General features: G+C 44.5%; 1 protein-coding gene across 2 annotated transcripts in view; it reads left to right on the plus strand.

The window, feature by feature from the left end:
• The window catches only part of LOC123488009 (glycine receptor subunit beta-like), a 57,907-nt gene that overhangs the window by 6,575 nt on the left and 33,832 nt on the right, over nt 1-17,500 (plus strand). For both annotated transcript variants that reach the window (XM_045219046.1, XM_045219047.1), the window contains exons 3-5: nt 4,170-4,276; nt 8,872-8,939; nt 14,459-14,685. In XM_045219046.1, the coding sequence (XP_045074981.1) occupies nt 4,170-4,276; nt 8,872-8,939; nt 14,459-14,685 (402 nt within the window). The remainder of the gene's footprint in view (nt 1-4,169; nt 4,277-8,871; nt 8,940-14,458; nt 14,686-17,500) is intronic.

A 17,500-nucleotide genomic window follows, 5' to 3' on the forward strand; every position in this document is an offset into this window, starting at 1 on the left:
TTGTGTTATAGACAGCTGTAGTAGTAGTGTCTGTGTGTGTTTGTGTTATAGACAGCTGTAGTAGTAGTGTCTGTGTGTGTTTGTGTTATAGACAGCTGTCTGTGTGTGTTTGTGTTATAGCCAGCTGTAGTAGTAGTGTCTGTGTGTGTTTGTGTTATAGACAGCTGTAGTAGTAGTGTCTGTGTGTGTTTGTGTTATAGCCAGCTGTAGTAGTAGTGTCTGTGTGTGTTTGTGTTATAGACAGCTGTAGTAGTAGTGTCTGTGTGTGTTTGTGTTATAGACAGCTGTAGTAGTAGTGTCTGTGTGTGTTTGTGTTATAGACAGCTGTAGTAGTAGTGTCTGTGTGTGTTTGTGTTATAGACAGCTGTAGTAGTAGTGTCTGTGTGTGTTTGTGTTATAGACAGCTGTCTGTGTGTGTTTGTGTTATAGACAGCTGTAGTAGTAGTGTCTCTGTGTGTTTGTGTTATAGACAGCTGTAGTAGTAGTGTCTGTGTGTGTTTGTGTTATAGACAGCTGTAGTAGTAGTGTCTGTGTGTGTTTGTGTTATAGACAGCTGTAGTAGTAGTGTCTGTGTGTGTTTGTGTTATAGACAGCTGTAGTAGTAGTGTCTGTGTGTGTTTGTGTTATAGACAGCTGTCTGTGTGTGTTTGTGTTATAGACAGCTGTAGTAGTAGTGTCTGTGTGTGTTTGTGTTATAGACAGCTGTAGTAGTAGTGTCTGTGTGTGTTTGTGTTATAGACAGCTGTCTGTGTGTGTTTGTGTTATAGACAGCTGTAGTAGTAGTGTCTGTGTGTGTTTGTGTTATAGACAGCTGTCTGTGTGTGTTTGTGTTATAGACAGCTGTAGTAGTAGTGTCTGTGTGTGTTTGTGTTATAGACAGCTGTAGTAGTAGTGTCTGTGTGTGTTTGTGTTATAGCCAGCTGTAGTAGTAGTGTCTGTGTGTGTTTGTGTTATAGACAGCTGTAGTAGTAGTGTCTGTGTGTGTTTGTGTTATAGACAGCTGTAGTAGTAGTGTCTGTGTGTGTTTGTGTTATAGACAGCTGTAGTAGTAGTGTCTGTGTGTGTTTGTGTTATAGACAGCTGTAGTAGTAGTGTCTGTGTGTGTTTGTGTTATAGACAGCTGTAGTAGTAGTGTCTGTGTGTGTTTGTGTTATAGACAGCTGTAGTAGTAGTGTCTGTGTGTGTTTGTGTTATAGACAGCTGTAGTAGTAGTGTCTGTGTGTGTTTGTGTTATAGCCAGCTGTAGTAGTAGTGTCTGTGTGTGTTTGTGTTATAGACAGCTGTAGTAGTAGTGTCTGTGTGTGTTTGTGTTATAGACAGCTGTAGTAGTAGTGTCTGTGTGTGTTTGTGTTATAGACAGCTGTAGTAGTAGTGTCTGTGTGTGTTTGTGTTATAGACAGCTGTAGTAGTAGTGTCTGTGTGTGTTTGTGTTATAGACAGCTGTCTGTGTGTGTTTGTGTTATAGACAGCTGTAGTAGTAGTGTCTGTGTGTGTTTGTGTTATAGACAGCTGTCTGTGTGTGTTTGTGTTATAGCCAGCTGTAGTAGTAGTGTCTGTGTGTGTTTGTGTTATAGCCAGCTGTAGTAGTAGTGTCTGTGTGTGTTTGTGTTATAGACAGCTGTAGTAGTAGTGTCTGTGTGTGTTTGTGTTATAGACAGCTGTAGTAGTAGTGTCTGTGTGTGTTTGTGTTATAGACAGCTGTAGTAGTAGTGTCTGTGTGTGTTTGTGTTATAGACAGCTGTAGTAGTAGTGTCTGTGTGTGTTTGTGTTATAGACAGCTGTAGTAGTAGTGTCTGTGTGTGTTTGTGTTATAGACAGCTGTAGTAGTAGTGTCTGTGTGTGTTTGTGTTATAGACAGCTGTAGTAGTAGTGTCTGTGTGTGTTTGTGTTATAGACAGCTGTAGTAGTAGTGTCTGTGTGTGTTTGTGTTATAGACAGCGTGTCTGTGTGTGTTTGTGTTATAGACAGCTGTAGTAGTAGTGTCTGTGTGTGTTTGTGTTATAGCCAGCTGTAGTAGTAGTGTCTGTGTGTGTTTGTGTTATAGCCAGCTGTAGTAGTAGTGTCTCTGTGTGTTTGTGTTATAGACATAGCTGTCTGTGTGTGTTTGTGTTATAGACAGCTGTAGTAGTAAGTGTCTGTGTGTGTTTGTGTTATAGACAGCTGTCTGTGTGTGTTTGTGTTATAGACAGCTGTAGTAGTAGTGTCTGTGTGTGTTTGTGTTATAGACAGCGTGTCTGTGTGTGTTTGTGTTATAGACAGCTGTAGTAGTAGTGTCTGTGTGTGTTTGTGTTATAGACAGCGTGTCTGTGTGTGTTTGTGTTATAGACAGCTGTCTGTGTGTGTTTGTGTTATAGACAGCTGTAGTAGTAGTGTCTGTGTGTGTTTGTGTTATAGACAGCTGTTGTCTGTGTGTGTTTGTGTTATAGACAGCTGTAGTAGTAGTGTCTGTGTGTGTTTGTGTTATAGACAGCATAAGTGTCTGTGTGTGTTTGTGTTATAGACAGCTGATGTCTGTGTGTGTTTGTGTTATAGACAGCTAGTAGTGTCTGTGTGTGTTTGTGTTATAGACAGCTGTAGTAGTAGTGTCTGTGTGTGTTTGTGTTATAGACAGCTTGTCTGTGTGTGTTTGTGTTATAGCCAGCTGTCTGTGTGTGTTTGTGTTATAGCCAGCATGTCTGTGTGTGTTTGTGTTATAGCCAGCTGTCTGTGTGTGTTTGTGTTATAGCCAGCTGTCTGTGTGTGTTTGTGTTATAGCCAGCGTGTCTGTGTGTGTTTGTGTTATAGACAGCAATGTCTGTGTGTGTTTGTGTTATAGACAGCTGTAGTAGTAGTGTCTGTGTGTGTTTGTGTTATAGACAGCTGTCTGTGTGTGTTTGTGTTATAGACAGCTGTCTGTGTGTGTTTGTGTTATAGACAGCGTGTCTGTGTGTGTTTGTGTTATAGCCAGCTGGTGTCTGTGTGTGTTTGTGTTATAGACAGCTGTAGTAGTAAGTGTCTGTGTGTGTTTGTGTTATAGACAGCTGTCTGTGTGTGTTTGTGTTATAGACAGCTGAATGTCTGTGTGTGTTTGTGTTATAGACGCTGAGTAGTAGCTGTCTGTGTGTGTTTGTGTTATAGACAGCTGTAGTAGTAAGTGTCTGTGTGTGTTTGTGTTATAGACAGCTGTAGTAGTAGTGTCTCTGTGTGTTTGTGTTATAGCCAGCGTGTCTGTGTGTGTTTGTGTTATAGACAGCTGTAGTAGTAGTGTCTGTGTGTGTTTGTGTTATAGACAGCTGTCTGTGTGTGTTTGTGTTATAGACAGCTGTAGTAGTAGTGTCTGTGTGTGTTTGTGTTATAGACAGCTTGTCTGTGTGTGTTTGTGTTATAGACAGCTGTAGTAGTAGTGTCTGTGTGTGTTTGTGTTATAGACAGCGTGTCTGTGTGTGTTTGTGTTATAGACAGCATGTCTGTGTGTGTTTGTGTTATAGACAGCTGTAGTAGTAGTGTCTGTGTGTGTTTGTGTTATAGACAGCTTGTCTGTGTGTGTTTGTGTTATAGACAGCTGTAGTAGTAGTGTCTGTGTGTGTTTGTGTTATAGACAGCTGTCTGTGTGTGTTTGTGTTATAGACAGCAGGTGTCTGTGTGTGTTTGTGTTATAGACAGCTGTCTGTGTGTGTTTGTGTTATAGACAGCTGTAGTAGTAAGTGTCTGTGTGTGTTTGTGTTATAGCCAGCTGTCTGTGTGTGTTTGTGTTATAGCCAGCTGTCTGTGTGTGTTTGTGTTATAGACAGCGGTGTCTGTGTGTGTTTGTGTTATAGCCAGCTGTCTGTGTGTGTTTGTGTTATAGCCAGCTGTCTGTGTGTGTTTGTGTTATAGCCAGCCTGTCTGTGTGTGTTTGTGTTATAGACAGCTGTCTGTGTGTGTTTGTGTTATAGCCAGCTGTAGTAGTAGTGTCTGTGTGTGTTTGTGTTATAGCCAGCTGTCTGTGTGTGTTTGTGTTATAGACAGCTGTCTGTGTGTGTTTGTGTTATAGACAGCTGTCTGTGTGTGTTTGTGTTATAGCCAGCTGTCTGTGTGTGTTTGTGTTATAGACAGCTGTAGTAGTAAGTGTCTGTGTGTGTTTGTGTTATAGCCAGCTGTCTGTGTGTGTTTGTGTTATAGACAGCTGTCTGTGTGTGTTTGTGTTATAGACAGCTGTCTGCAGAGGAGATCGCTCAGGTACCAGCCAACTCCACCAGCAACATCCTCAACAGGCTAATGGTGACATATGACTCTCGGATACGACCCAACTTTAAAGGTTAGTTACACATACAAAACCAACTCAATAGCCTTGTGGTTGAAGTGTCGCACTGGGATTGAACTGTTTTACAGTAACAACCCTAACCCATGACTCTATTGAACTGTTTTACAGTAACAACCCTAACCCATGACTCTATTGAACTGTTTTACAGTAACAACCCTAACCCATGACTCTATTGAACTGTTTTACAGTAACAACCCTAACCCATGACTCTATTGAACTGTTTTACAGTAACAACCCTAACCCATGACTCTATTGAACTGTTTTACAGTAACAACCCTAACCCATGACTCTATTGAACTGTTTTACAGTAACAACCCTAACCCATGACTCTATTGAACTGTTTTACAGTAACAACCCTAACCCATGACACTATTGAACTGTTTTACAGTAACATTTTACATTTACATTTACATTTTAGTCATTTAGCAGACACTCTTATCCAGAGCGACTTACAGGAGCAATTAGGGTTAAGTGCCTTGCTCAAGGGCACATTTACGTCATTTAGCAGACGCTCTTGTCCAGAGCGACTCACAAATTGATGCATTCACCCTATAGCCAGTGGGATAACCACTTTACAACCCTAACCCATGACTCTATTGAACTGTTTTACAGTAACAACCCTAACCCATGACTCCTATTGAACTGTTTTACAGTAACAACCCTAACCCATGACCCTATTGAACTGTTTTACAGTAACAACCCTAACCCATGACTTTATTGAACTGTTTTACAGTAACAACCCTAACCCATGACTCTGTTGAACTGTTTTACAGTAACAACCCTAACCCATGACTCTATTGAACTGTTATACAGTAACAACCCTAACCCAAATCAAATCAAATCAAATCAAATTTTATTGGTCACATGCGCCGAATACAACAGGTGCAGACATTACAGTGAAATGCTTACTTACAGCCCTTAACCAACAGTGCATTTATTTTAAACAAAAAAGTAAGAATAAAACAACAACAAAAAAGTGTTGAGAAAAAAAGAGCAGAAGTAAAAAATAAAGTGACAGTAGGGAGGCTATATATACAATAGAATAAAGTGACAGTAGGGAGGCTATATATACAGGGGGGTACCGTTGCATAGTCATAATGTGCGGGGGGCACCGGCTAGTTGAGGTAATATGTACATGTGGGTAGAGTTAAAGTGACTATGCATAAATACTTAACAGAGTAGCAGCAGCGTAAAGGGATGGGGTGGGGGGCAGTGCAAATAGTCCGGGTAGCCATGATTAGCTGTTCAGGAGTCTTATGGCTTGGGGGGTAGAAGCTGTTGAGAAGTCTTTTGGACCTAGACTTGGCACTGCACGGGCTACTGCCGTGCGGTAGCAGAGAGAACAGTCTATGACTAGGGTGACTGGAGTCTTTGACAATTTTGAGGGCCTTCCTCTGACACCGCCTGGTATAGAGGTCCTGGATGGCAGGGGAGCTTTGCCCCAGTGATGTACTGGGCCGTACGCACTACCCTCTGTAGTGCCTTGCGGTCAGAGGCCAAGCAGTTGCCATACCAGGCGGTGATGCAACCAGTCAGGATGCTCTCGATGGTGCAGCTGTAGAATTTTTTTGAGGATCTGAGGACCCATGCCAAATCTTTTTAGTCTCCTGAGGGGGAATAGGCTTTGTCGTGCCCCTCTTCACGACTGTCTTGGTGTGTTTGGACCATGATAGTTCGTTGGTGATGTGGACACCAAGGAACTTGAAGCTCTCAACCTGTTCCACTACAGCCCCGTCGATGAGAATGGGGGCGTGCTCAGTCCTCTTTTTTTCCTGTAGTCCACAATCATCTCCTTTGTCTTGGTCACGTTGAGGGAGAGGTTGTTGTCCTGGCACCACACGGCCGATCTCTGACCTCCTCCCTATAGGCTGTCTCATCGTTGTCGGTGATCAGGCCTACCACTGTTGTGTCGTCGGCAAACTTAATGATGGTGTTGAGTCGTGCCTGGCGCATGCAGTCATGGGTGAACAGAGAGTACAGGAGGGGACTGAGCACGCACCCTGAGGGGCCCCGTGTTGAGGATCAGTGTGGCAGATGTGTTGTTACCTACCCTTACCACCTGGGGGCGGCCCGTCAGGAAGTCCAGGATCCAGTTGCAGAGGGAGGTGTTTAGTCCCAGGATCCTTAGCTTAGTGATGAGCTTTGAGGGCACTATGGTGTTGAATGCTGAGCTGTAGTCAATGAATAGCATTCTCACGTAGGTGTTCCTCTTGTCCAGGTGGGAAAGGGCAGTGTGGAGTGCGATAGAGATTGCATCATCTGTGGATCTGTTGGGGCGGTATGCAAATTGGAGTGGGTCTAGGGTTTCTGGGATTATGCTGTTGATGTGAGCCATGACCAGTCTTTCAACCCATGACTCTATTGAACTGTTTTACAGTAACAACCCTAACCCATTACTCTATTGAACTGTTATACATAGGAGGGGGAACTGTTTTACAGTAACAACCCTAACCCATGACACTATTGAACTGTTTTACAGTAACAACCCTAACCCATGACTCTATTGAACTGTTTTACAGTAACAACCCTAACCCATGACTTTATTGAACTGTTTTACAGTAACAACCCTAACCCATGACTCTATTGAACTGTTTTACAGTAACAACCCTAACCCATGACTCTATTGAACTGTTTTACAGTAACAACCCTAACCCATGACTCTATTGAACTGTTTTACAGTAACAACCCTAACCCATGACTCTATTGAACTGTTTTACAGTAACAACCTAACCCATGACTTTATTGAACTGTTTTACAGTAACAACCCTAAACCATGACTCTATTGAACTGTTTTACAGTAACAACCCTAACCCATGACTTTATTGAACTGTTTTACAGTAACAACCCTAACCCATGACTTTATTGAACTGTTTTACAGTAACAACCCTAACCCATGACTCTATTGAACTGTTTTACAGTAACAACCCTAACCCATGACTCTATTGAACTGTTATACATAGGAGGGGGACAGAGAGAAGAGTAGGAGAGGAGGAGGAGAGGAGGGGGGACAGAGAGAAGAGGAGGAGAGGTGGAGGAGGAGAGAGGAGAGGGGGAGGAGGAGAGAGGAGAGGGGGAGGAGGAGAGAGAAGAGAGGAGAGGGGGAGGAGGAGAGAGAAGAGGAGGAGAGTTGGAGGAGAAGAGAGGAGGGGAGGAGAGGTGGAGGAGAAGAGAGGAGAGGGGGAGGAGGAGAGAAGAGGAGGAGAGGAGGAGGAGAGGAGGAGGAGAGGAGGAGAGGAGGAGAGAAAAGAGGAGGAGAGTTGGAGGAGAAGAGAGGAGAGGGGGAGGAGAAGAGGAGGGGGAGGAGGAGAAGAGAGGAGAGGGGGAGAGGTGGAGGAGAAGAGAGGAGAGGGGGAGGAGAAGAGAGGAGAGGAGGAGGAGAAGAGAGGAGAGGGGGGAGAGGTGGAGGAGAAGAGAGGAGAGGAGGAGGAGAAGAGAGGAGAGGAGGAGGAGAAGAGAGGAGAGGGGGGAGGAGAAGAGGAGGGGGAGGAGGAGAAGAGAGGAGAGGGGGGAGGAGAAGAGGAGGGGGGAGGAGGAGAAGAGAGGAGAGGGGGAGAGGTGGAGGAGAAGAGAGGAGAGGAGGAGGAGAAGAGAGGAGAGGAGGAGGAGAAGAGAGGAGAGGGGGGAGAAGAGGAGGGGGGGAGGAGAGAGGAGGGGGAGGAGGAGAGGAGGGGGAGGAGGAGAAGAGAGGAGAGGGGGGAGGAGAAGAGGAGGGGGAGGAGGAGAAGAGAGGAGAGGAGGAGAGGTGGAGGAGAAGAGAGGAGAGGAGGAGGAGAAGAGAGGAGAGGAGGAGGAGAAGAGAGGAGAGGGGGAGAAGAGGAGGGGGAGGAGGAGAGGAGGGGGAGGAGGAGAGGAGGGGGAGGAGGAGAAGAGAGGAGAGGGGGAGGAGAAGAGGAGGGGGAGGAGGAGAAGAGAGGAGAGGAGGAGAGGAGGGGGAGGAGGAGAAGAGAGGAGAGGGGGAGGACAGAAGGAATCCTTTTGCTTAATTAGCTGAAAGTGCTGCAAGCCTGTGTGTGAATGTGTGTGTGTGTGTGTGTGTGTGTGTGTGTGTGTGTGTGTGTGTGTGTGTGTGTGTGTGTGTGTGTGTGTGTGTGTGTGTGTGTGTGTGTGTGTGTGTGTGTGTGTGTGTGTGTGTGTGTGTGTGTGTGTGTGTGTGTGTGTGTGTGTGTGTGTGTGTGTGTGTGTGTGTGTGTGTGTGTGTGTGTGTGTGTGTGTGTGTGTGTGTGTGTGTGTGTGTGTGTGTGTGTGTGTGTGTGTGTGTGTGTGTGTGTGTGTGTGTGTGTGTGTGTGTGTGTGTGTGTGTGTGTGTGTGTGTGTGTGTGTGTGTGTGTGTGTGTGTGTGTGTGTGTGTGTGTGTGTGTGTGTGTGTGTGTGTGTGTGTGTGTGTGTGTGTGTGTGTGTGTGTGTGTGTGGGAGAGAGAACCAGGGCCATATGCTGCTAGTGTGGTTGAGCGGAGCGGAATGATCACATGACTGGCATGACCACAGAAATGCCAAACACACACACAAAGACACACACACTGGAATCAAACGGGCATTGGGGTGTTTATGTTGACTCTGTGTAATTGTGTGTGTGTGTGTGTGTGTTTCAGGTGTTCCGGTGGAAGACAAGATTAATATGTTCATCAACAGCTTCGGCTCCATCCAGGAAACCAACATGGTGAGCAGAGTTACTAATGCTAAAACCTATGTATGCTAACAATGCTACCAACATTCGCCTGTACGTTATCAACATTAGCCTATATGCTTTTAACATTAGCCTGTATGCTATTAACATTAGCCTGTATGCTACCACCATTAGCCTGTACGCTACCACCATTAGCCTGTATGCTACCACCATTAGCCTGTATGCTACCACCATTAGCCTGTATGCTATCAGCATTAGCCTGTACGCTACCACCATTAGCCTGTATGCTATCACCATTAGCCTTTATGCTACCACCATTAGCCTGTATGGTACCACCATTAGCCTGTATGCTATCAGCATTAGCCTGTATGCTACCAACACACACTTGCATATTCAACTTGTATCATCTGGAGACCGTGTACCCAGAGGCAGCGTTCATTGTCGCAGAGGACTTTAACAAAAGTAATTTGAGGTCCGTGCTCCCCAATTACTTTCAACACATTGACTGTCCAACTCGCTAAAATTCTACACTTGACCACTGCTACACACTTTTCGAAATGGGTATAAGGCCCTCTCCCATCCTACTTTTGGCAAATCTGACCACGACTCCATTTAGCTCCCCCCCGCCTACAAACAGAGTCATCTGACCACGACTCCATTTAGCTCCCCCCGCCTACAAACAGAGTCATCTGACCACGACTCCATTTAGCTCCCCCCCGCCTACAAACAGAGTCATCTGACCACGACTCCATTTAGCTCCCCCCGCCTACAAACAGAGTCATCTGACCACGACTCCATTTAGCTCCCCCCGCCTACAAACAGAGTCATCTGACCACGACTCCATTTAGCTCCCCCGCCTACAAACAGAGTCATCTGACCACGACTCCATTTAGCTCCCCCGCCTACAAACAGAGTCATCTGACCACGACTCCATTTAGCTCCCCCCGCCTACAAACAGAGTCATCTGACCACGACTCCATTTAGCTCCCCCCGCCTACAAACAGAGTCATCTGACCACGACTCCATTTAGCTCCGCCCCGCCTACAAACAGAGTCAAGAGGGAAGTTCGGTGGTACGGTCTGTACAACGTTGGTCTGACCAATCAGAGGTCTGTACAACGTTGGTCACAATCAGAGGTCTGTACACTTGGTCTGACCAATCAGAGGTCTGTACAACGTTGGTCTGACCAATCAGAGGTCTGTACAACGTTGGTCTGACCAATCAGAATCCATGCTCCAAGACTGTTTTGATCTCGTGGAATATGTTCCGGGGTGCCTCTGGGGTTAACATCAATGAATACGCCGACTCAGTCACCGGATTCTTTAAAAAGTGCATAGATGATGTGATACCGATGGTGTCTTTCAAAACTTACCTGAATCAAAACATTTGGATTGATGGCAGCCTTTTCGGGAAACTGAAGGAGAGAGATGCTGCATAAAAACACAGCAAGGTGACTGGGGACAATTGTATGGTTCATTTAACCTCTTAAAGTCTAAGTTGTTGGGGGGGTACTAAATTAACATATGGAATTGTTTTAAGATGGTCACACCATGAATCATTTAGCTGTTTTACTTGGATTTTTAAAGTTAAAATATTGAATTTGGTCATTACTACTATAACCCATAAAAAACATTGAATAACACATTCAGAAATGGCAAAAAAGCTAGAACAGCTAGCTGTTGGGTTTTAGGACATGTTCAATCTCTTTCTGGCTCAGGCTGTTAGCCCCACCTGCTTGTTGGTAGAAACGCATTGAATAACACATTCATAAATGGCAAAACAAATAGTCCAAAAAGAAATCAAAAGGAAGTTTGTTTTGAAGTGTCTGTCCTATATCTGAGAGATATCTGAAAGATCAAGAAATTATTTCAATTTTTTCCCCCATATTTAACAAATGAAATTGGCACTCAACTACTCCCCTACAGTGCATTGGGAAAGTATTCAGACCCCTTGACATTTTCTACATTTTGTTACGTTACAGCCTTATTCTAAAATGGATTAAATTGTTTTCCCCCCTCATCAATGTACTCCTGAGTGGCGCAGTAGTCTAAGGCACTGCATCGCAGTGCTAACTGTGCCACTAGAGATCCTGGTTCGAATCCAGGCTCTGTCACAGCCGGCCGCGACCGGGAGACTCATGGGCAGCCCACAATTGGCCCAGCGTCGTCCAGGGTAGTGGAGGGAATGGCCGGCAGGGATGTAGCTCAGTTGATATGGCGTTTGCAATGCCAGGGTTGTGGGTTCAATTCCCACGGGGGGCCAGTATAAAAAATAAATAAAATAAAAGATGTGTTCACTAACTGTAAGTCGCTCTGGATAAGAGCATCTGCTAAATGTCTAAAATGTTATTGTCAATCAATCTACACACAATATCCCATAATGACAAAGCAAAGACAGTTTTTTTAAAAAATTTGCAAATGTAAAAAAGAAATATCACATTTACGTAATTATTCAGACCCTTCACGCAGTACTTTGTTGAAGTACCTTTTGCAGTGATTTTGATTTGTTTAACACTTATTTTGGTTACTACATGATTCCATATGTGTTATTTCATAGTTTGTTTGTCTTCACTATTATTCTACAATGTATAACATTTACATTTACATTTTAGTCATTTAGCAGACGCTCTTATCCAGAGCGACTTACAGTTAGTGAATACATATTTGGGAATCGAACCCACAACCCTGGCGTTGCAAACGCCATGTCTCTATCAACTGAGCTACATCCCTGCCGGCCATTCCTCCCCCTACCCTGGACGACGCTGGGCCAATTGTGCGCCGCCATGAGTCTCCCCGGTCGCGGCCGGCTGCGACAGAGCCTGGATTCGAACCAGGATCTCTAGTGGCACAGTTAGCACTGCGATGCAGTGCCTTAGACCACTGCGCCACTCAGGAGTACATTGATGAGGGGGGAAAACAATTTAATCCATTTTAGAATAAGGCTGTAACGTAACAAAATGTAGAAAATGTCAAGGGGTCTGAATACTTTCCCAATGCACTGTAGGGGAGTAGTTGAGTGCCAATTTCATTTGTTATTTCTCAGTATAAAATAGTAAAAATATAGAAAAACCCTTGAGTGAGTAGGTGTGTCCAAACTTTTGACTGGTACTGTATGTAAATACGTTTATTTTTATTTTTATGTGCAAACAATTCTGGAAACTTGTTTTCGCTTGGTCATTATGGGTATTGTGTGTAGATTGCTGAGTTTTTTAATTTATTTATATCAACTCGTTGCGTTGCTTTACCATGCAGTGGTACAAATGGAAGTGACACATAGACTCCAACTAGCATTTAGCATTTAGCATTTAGCCAGTTGGAAAGCAAAGCACATGTGCGTCAAGTATGGCAAAGCTTAGGCATCTGGTGGACATGGACATGGACATGGATGTGGATGTGGTGGATTGAGACGTAGCAAAAAAACTGATATCTTTACATGGGACGACACATTGGAGATAACATAAGGCAAGTACTGGAAACAATAGAACACTATGAAAAATCTGGGTAACCAGGCCTGCTATTCATAGCAGACTTTGAAAAGGCACTTGATAAAGTACGACTGGGGTTTTTATATAAATGCCTGGAGCATTTCAATTTTGGAGAATCTCTTATAAAATGGGTTTAAATCATGTACAGCAACCCTAGGTGTAAAATAGTAAATAATGGCTATTTCTCAGAAAGTTTTAAACTGTCAAGAGGAGTAAAACAAGGTTGTCCACTATCGGCATATCTATTTATTATTGCCATCGAGATGTTAGCTATTAAAATCAGATGCAACAATAATATCAAGGGATTAGAAATCCAGGGCTTAAAAACAAAGGTGTCATTGTATGCTGATTATTCATGTTTTCTTTTAAATCCGCAAGTTGAATCCCTCCACAGCCTCATAGAGGATCTAGATACATTTTCTAACCTCTGTGGATTACAACCAAATTATGACAAATGTACTATATTACTTATTGGATCACAAAAAAAATAGTTTTTACATTACCATGTAGTTTACCAATAAAATGGTCTGATGGTGATGTGGATATACTCGGAATATATATCCCAAAGGAAATAAATTATCTCACTCCAATACATTTTAATAGAAAGTTATCAAAAACTGATAAGATGTTGCTACCATGGAAAGGTAAATACCTGTCAATTTGTGGAAAAATCACCCTGATTAACTCTTTAGTAGTATCTAGTACCTATTTGCTTATGGTCTTCCCTATGCCTAGCGGACAGTTTTTTAAATGACATGAGAATTTTTTTTCCATTTTATTTGAAACGGCAAGCCAGACAAAATTAAACTGGCCTATTTATATAATGAATATGAATTCTGAGGACAGAAATTATTAAATATTAAAGCATTAGACCTATCACTAAAGGCTTCAGTCATACAAAAGTTATACTTAAATCCGAACTGGTTCTCTAGCAAATTAGTAAGATTGTCTCACCCAATGTTCAAGAATCGCTTTTTTCCCTTTATTCAGATTACAACCTCTCACTTTCAGTTATTTGAAAAGGAAATAATCTCCCAAATATCACGATTTCTTAAACAAGCCATAGAAAGTTGGTTGCAATTTCAATTTAATCCTCCAGAAACGACAGAACAAATAATGCAACAACTATTGTGGTTAAACTCAAATATACTAATTGATTAAAGGTATAACATTCGTTAATTATATCATCGGTAGGACTGGTGGAGTTATGTCGCACATGCAGCTAACAAAAACATATGGAAATGTCTGCTCTACCCAAAATTACAACCAAATAATTGCAGCGTTACGCTAAAAATGGAAGAGGAAAGTGGAAGGGGGGAGAAAGTAAGGAACTTGTCTGTCGCCTTGCATTATAGAACATAATTGGTTAAATAAAATTGTGATAAATAAAAAAGTGTACCAGTTTCATTTAAGGACCAAAGGATTGACAGCCGTCCCATATAGATTGCAAAATAGTTGGGAAGAGATATTTAATGTACCGAGCCCATGGCATAGTGTTTATGAACTGATGCGCAAAAACATCGCCGTGGATTCAAAACTTTAAATTATTATATAAAATTCCCTGCTACCAATAGAATGTTATTTATATGGGGGATACAATATTCCCAGCTCTGCAGATTTTGCTGCGAAGAGACAGAATCATTAGATCATTTGTTTTGGTACTGTTTACTCCAATTAGGGAAGGGGTGGTGGGGTTGGAAAGTAATAAAGGGAAATATATATTTTTAAAGGATATGTATGTATATGTATGTATATGTATTTATATGTATGTGTGTGTATATGTATGTGTGTGTAGGTATGTGTATGTATATATATATATATATATTTGCGAGAGAAAAAAACATATGGGGATTGGAAGGATGCAGACAATTACATTGATGGAAGTTACAATCTTTCTGCAATATTAAAGCTGATCTACCCCCTAAAAAAAAAAAACATATCTCTAACTTAAACAGAAAGATTTTTGGGGGATTTGTATTATTATGCTAATTAGATCTCCATGGGGGAGCGAACGTTGACTCCAGGGGGTTAATTGACTGTGTACTAACAAATTATTGGTTGTTGCTAGGACTACCGTGTGAACATCTTCCCGCGTCAGCGGTGGAACGACCCGAGGCTGAAGCTCCCGGCAGACTTTAAAGGAGAAGCGCTGACAGTGGACCCCAAGATATTCCAGTGTCTATGGAAACCAGACCTGTTCTTCGCTAACGAGAAACATGCCAACTTTCATGATGTCACGCAAGACAACATCCTGTTATTTATCTTCAGGAATGGAGACATTCTCATCAGCATGAGGTCTGTCTGTCTGTCTGTCTGTCTGTCTGTCTGTCTGTCTGTCTGTCTGCCTGTCTGCCTGTCTGCCTGTCTGCCTGTCTGCCTGTCTGCCTGTCTGTCTGTCTGTCTGCCTGTCTGTCTGTCTGCCTGTCTGTCTGTCTGTCTGTCTGTCTGTCTGCCTGTCTGTCTGTCTGTCTGCTAGTGATAGGAAGTTTGACTCTTTTTAATGACTGAGATCTTATCAACTCGTTCAAAATAACAAATATTTAGACTAATTTTGTTTATTTGATTCAGTAATGTCCAGAGCACGAGAACCCCCCTACCCGAGCAACCACGAACTAAAAACTCAAAATAATCATCTTCTACAAGCCTCTCGTTCACCATGGGGGTTAGGGTTAGGTCACCATGGGGGGTTAGGGTTACCATGGGGGGGTTAAGGTTAGGGTCACCATGGGGGTTAGGGTTACCATGGGGGGTTAGGGTTAGGGTCACCATGGGGGGTTAGGTTACCATTGGGGTTAGGGTTAGGGTTACCATGGGGGGTAGGGTTAGGGTCACCATGGGGGTTAGGGTTAGGGTCACCATGGGGGTTAGGGTTACCATTGGGGGTTAGGGTTAAGGTTACCATGGGGGGTTAGGGTTAGGGTCACCATGGGGGTTAGGGTTACCATTGGGGGTTAGGAGTTAGGGTTACCATGGGGGTTAGGGTGTGGGGTCACCATGGGGTTAGGGTTAGGGTTACCATGGGGGGTAGGGTTACCATGGGGGTTAGGGTTAGGGTCACCATGGGGGTTAGGGTTAGGGTTACCATGGGGGGTTAGGGGTTACCATGGGGGGTTGAGGGTTAGGGTCACCATGGGGGGTTAGGGTTACCATGGGGGGTTAGGGTTAGGGTCACCATGGGGGTAGGGGTTACCATGGGGGGGTTGGGGTTAGGGTCACCATGGGGGTTAGGGTTAGGGTTACCATGGGGGGTTAGGGTTAGGGTCACCATGGGGGGTTAGGGTTAGGGTCACCATGGGGGTTAGAGGTTACCATGGGGGGTTAGGGTTAGGGTTACCATGGGGGTTAGGGTTAGGGGTTACCATGGGGGTTAGGGTTAGGGTCACCATGGGGGGTAGGGTTACCATGGGGGTTAGGGTTAGGGGTTACCATGGGGGGGTTAGGGTTAGGGTTACCATGGGGGGTTAGGGTTAGGGTCACCATGGGGGGTAGGGTTACCATGGGGGTTAGGGTTAGGGTCACCATGGGGGGTTAGGGTTAGGGTTACCATGGGGGGTTAGGGTTAAGGTCACCATGGGGGGTTAGGGGTTAGGGTCACCATGGGGGTAGGGTTACCATGGGGGTTAGGGTTAGGGTTACCATGGGGGGTTAGGGTTAGGGTTACCATGGGGGTTAGGGTCACCATGGGGGGCTAGGGTTAGGGTCACCATGGGGGTTGGGGTTACCATGGGGGGTTAGGGTTAGAGGTCACCATGGGGGGTTAGGGTTACCATTGGGGGTTAGGGTTAGGGTCACCATGGGGGTAGGGTTACCATGGTGGGTTAGGGTCACCATGGGGGTTAGGGTTAGGGTTACCATGGGGGGTTAGGGTTAGGGTCACCATGGGGGTGGGGTTAGGGTTACCATGGGGGTTGGGGTTAGGGTTACCATGGGGGGTTAGGGTTAGGGTTACCATGGGGGGTTAGGGTTAGGGTTACCATGGGGGGTTAGGGTTAGGGTTACCATGGGGGGTTAGGGGATTAGGGTTACCATGGGGGTTAGGGTTAGGGGTTACCATGGGGGGTTAGGGTTAGGGTTACCATGGGGGTTAGGGTTACCATGGGGGGTTGGGTTAGTGTCACCATGGGGGTTAGGGGTTAGGGTTACCATGGGGGGTTAGGGGTTAGGGTCACCATGGGGGGTTAGGGTTAGGGTTACCATGGGGGGTTGGGGTTAGGGTCACCATGGGGGTTAGGGGTTAGGGTTACCATGGGGAGGTTAGGGGTTAGGGTTACCATGGGGGTTAGGGTTAGGGGTTACCATGGGGGTTAAGGTTAGGAGTTACCATGGGGGGTTAGGGTTAGGGTTACCATGGGGGTTAGGGTTAGGGTTACCATGGGGGTTAGGGGTTAGGAAGTTACCATGGGGGTTAGGGTTAGGGTTACCATGGGGGGTTAGGGTTACCATGGGGGGTTAGGGGTTAGGGTCACCATGGGGGGTTAGGGTTAGGGTTACCATGGGGGCTTATGTTGTTTGTGACTGAGACTTATTAAAGTGTGCTTCCAACATTATACATTTGTGATTGCTAGGCATACAAATACAATTCTTTCTTGATAGCTTTGAAACGAGGTCTAGAAGCGGCCCCAACCAGACTAGTTTATGAACGACTCTTGGCGGAACACTTGACTGTCGCGAGGAAGATAAGCACAATATCGTTGGAACTGCAGCAGTCCCCCAAACGATTCGTTTTTGAGTTTGAGTGTTGAGGCATGTGTATGGTTTGGATCTAAAAATCTGTGTCTATCGATAACATTCAATAATCAATTAATTGCACTAACTGTTACACTAGGCGATCAATTATCAATTCATAACATGTATTTTTCTTCTCTATGCGTGATCTATTTTTCTGCACGCACATGATAGACAATTAGTGGTTGGAGCAGATCTCCAGAGTCTCTGAGCTGGTGGTGTTAATCCTGCTGTAGGACTCATTGCCTCTGTATCTCCAGAGTCTCTGAGCTGGTGGTGTTAATCCTGCTGTAGGACTCATTGCCTCTGTATCTCCAGAGTCTCTGAGCTGGTGGTGTTAATCCTGCTGTAGAACTCATTGCCTCTGTATCTCCAGAGTCTTTGA

Source organism: Coregonus clupeaformis, unplaced genomic scaffold, assembly GCF_020615455.1.
Source record: "Coregonus clupeaformis isolate EN_2021a unplaced genomic scaffold, ASM2061545v1 scaf2008, whole genome shotgun sequence".
In the NCBI taxonomy this organism is placed as follows: Eukaryota; Metazoa; Chordata; class Actinopteri; order Salmoniformes; family Salmonidae; genus Coregonus; species Coregonus clupeaformis.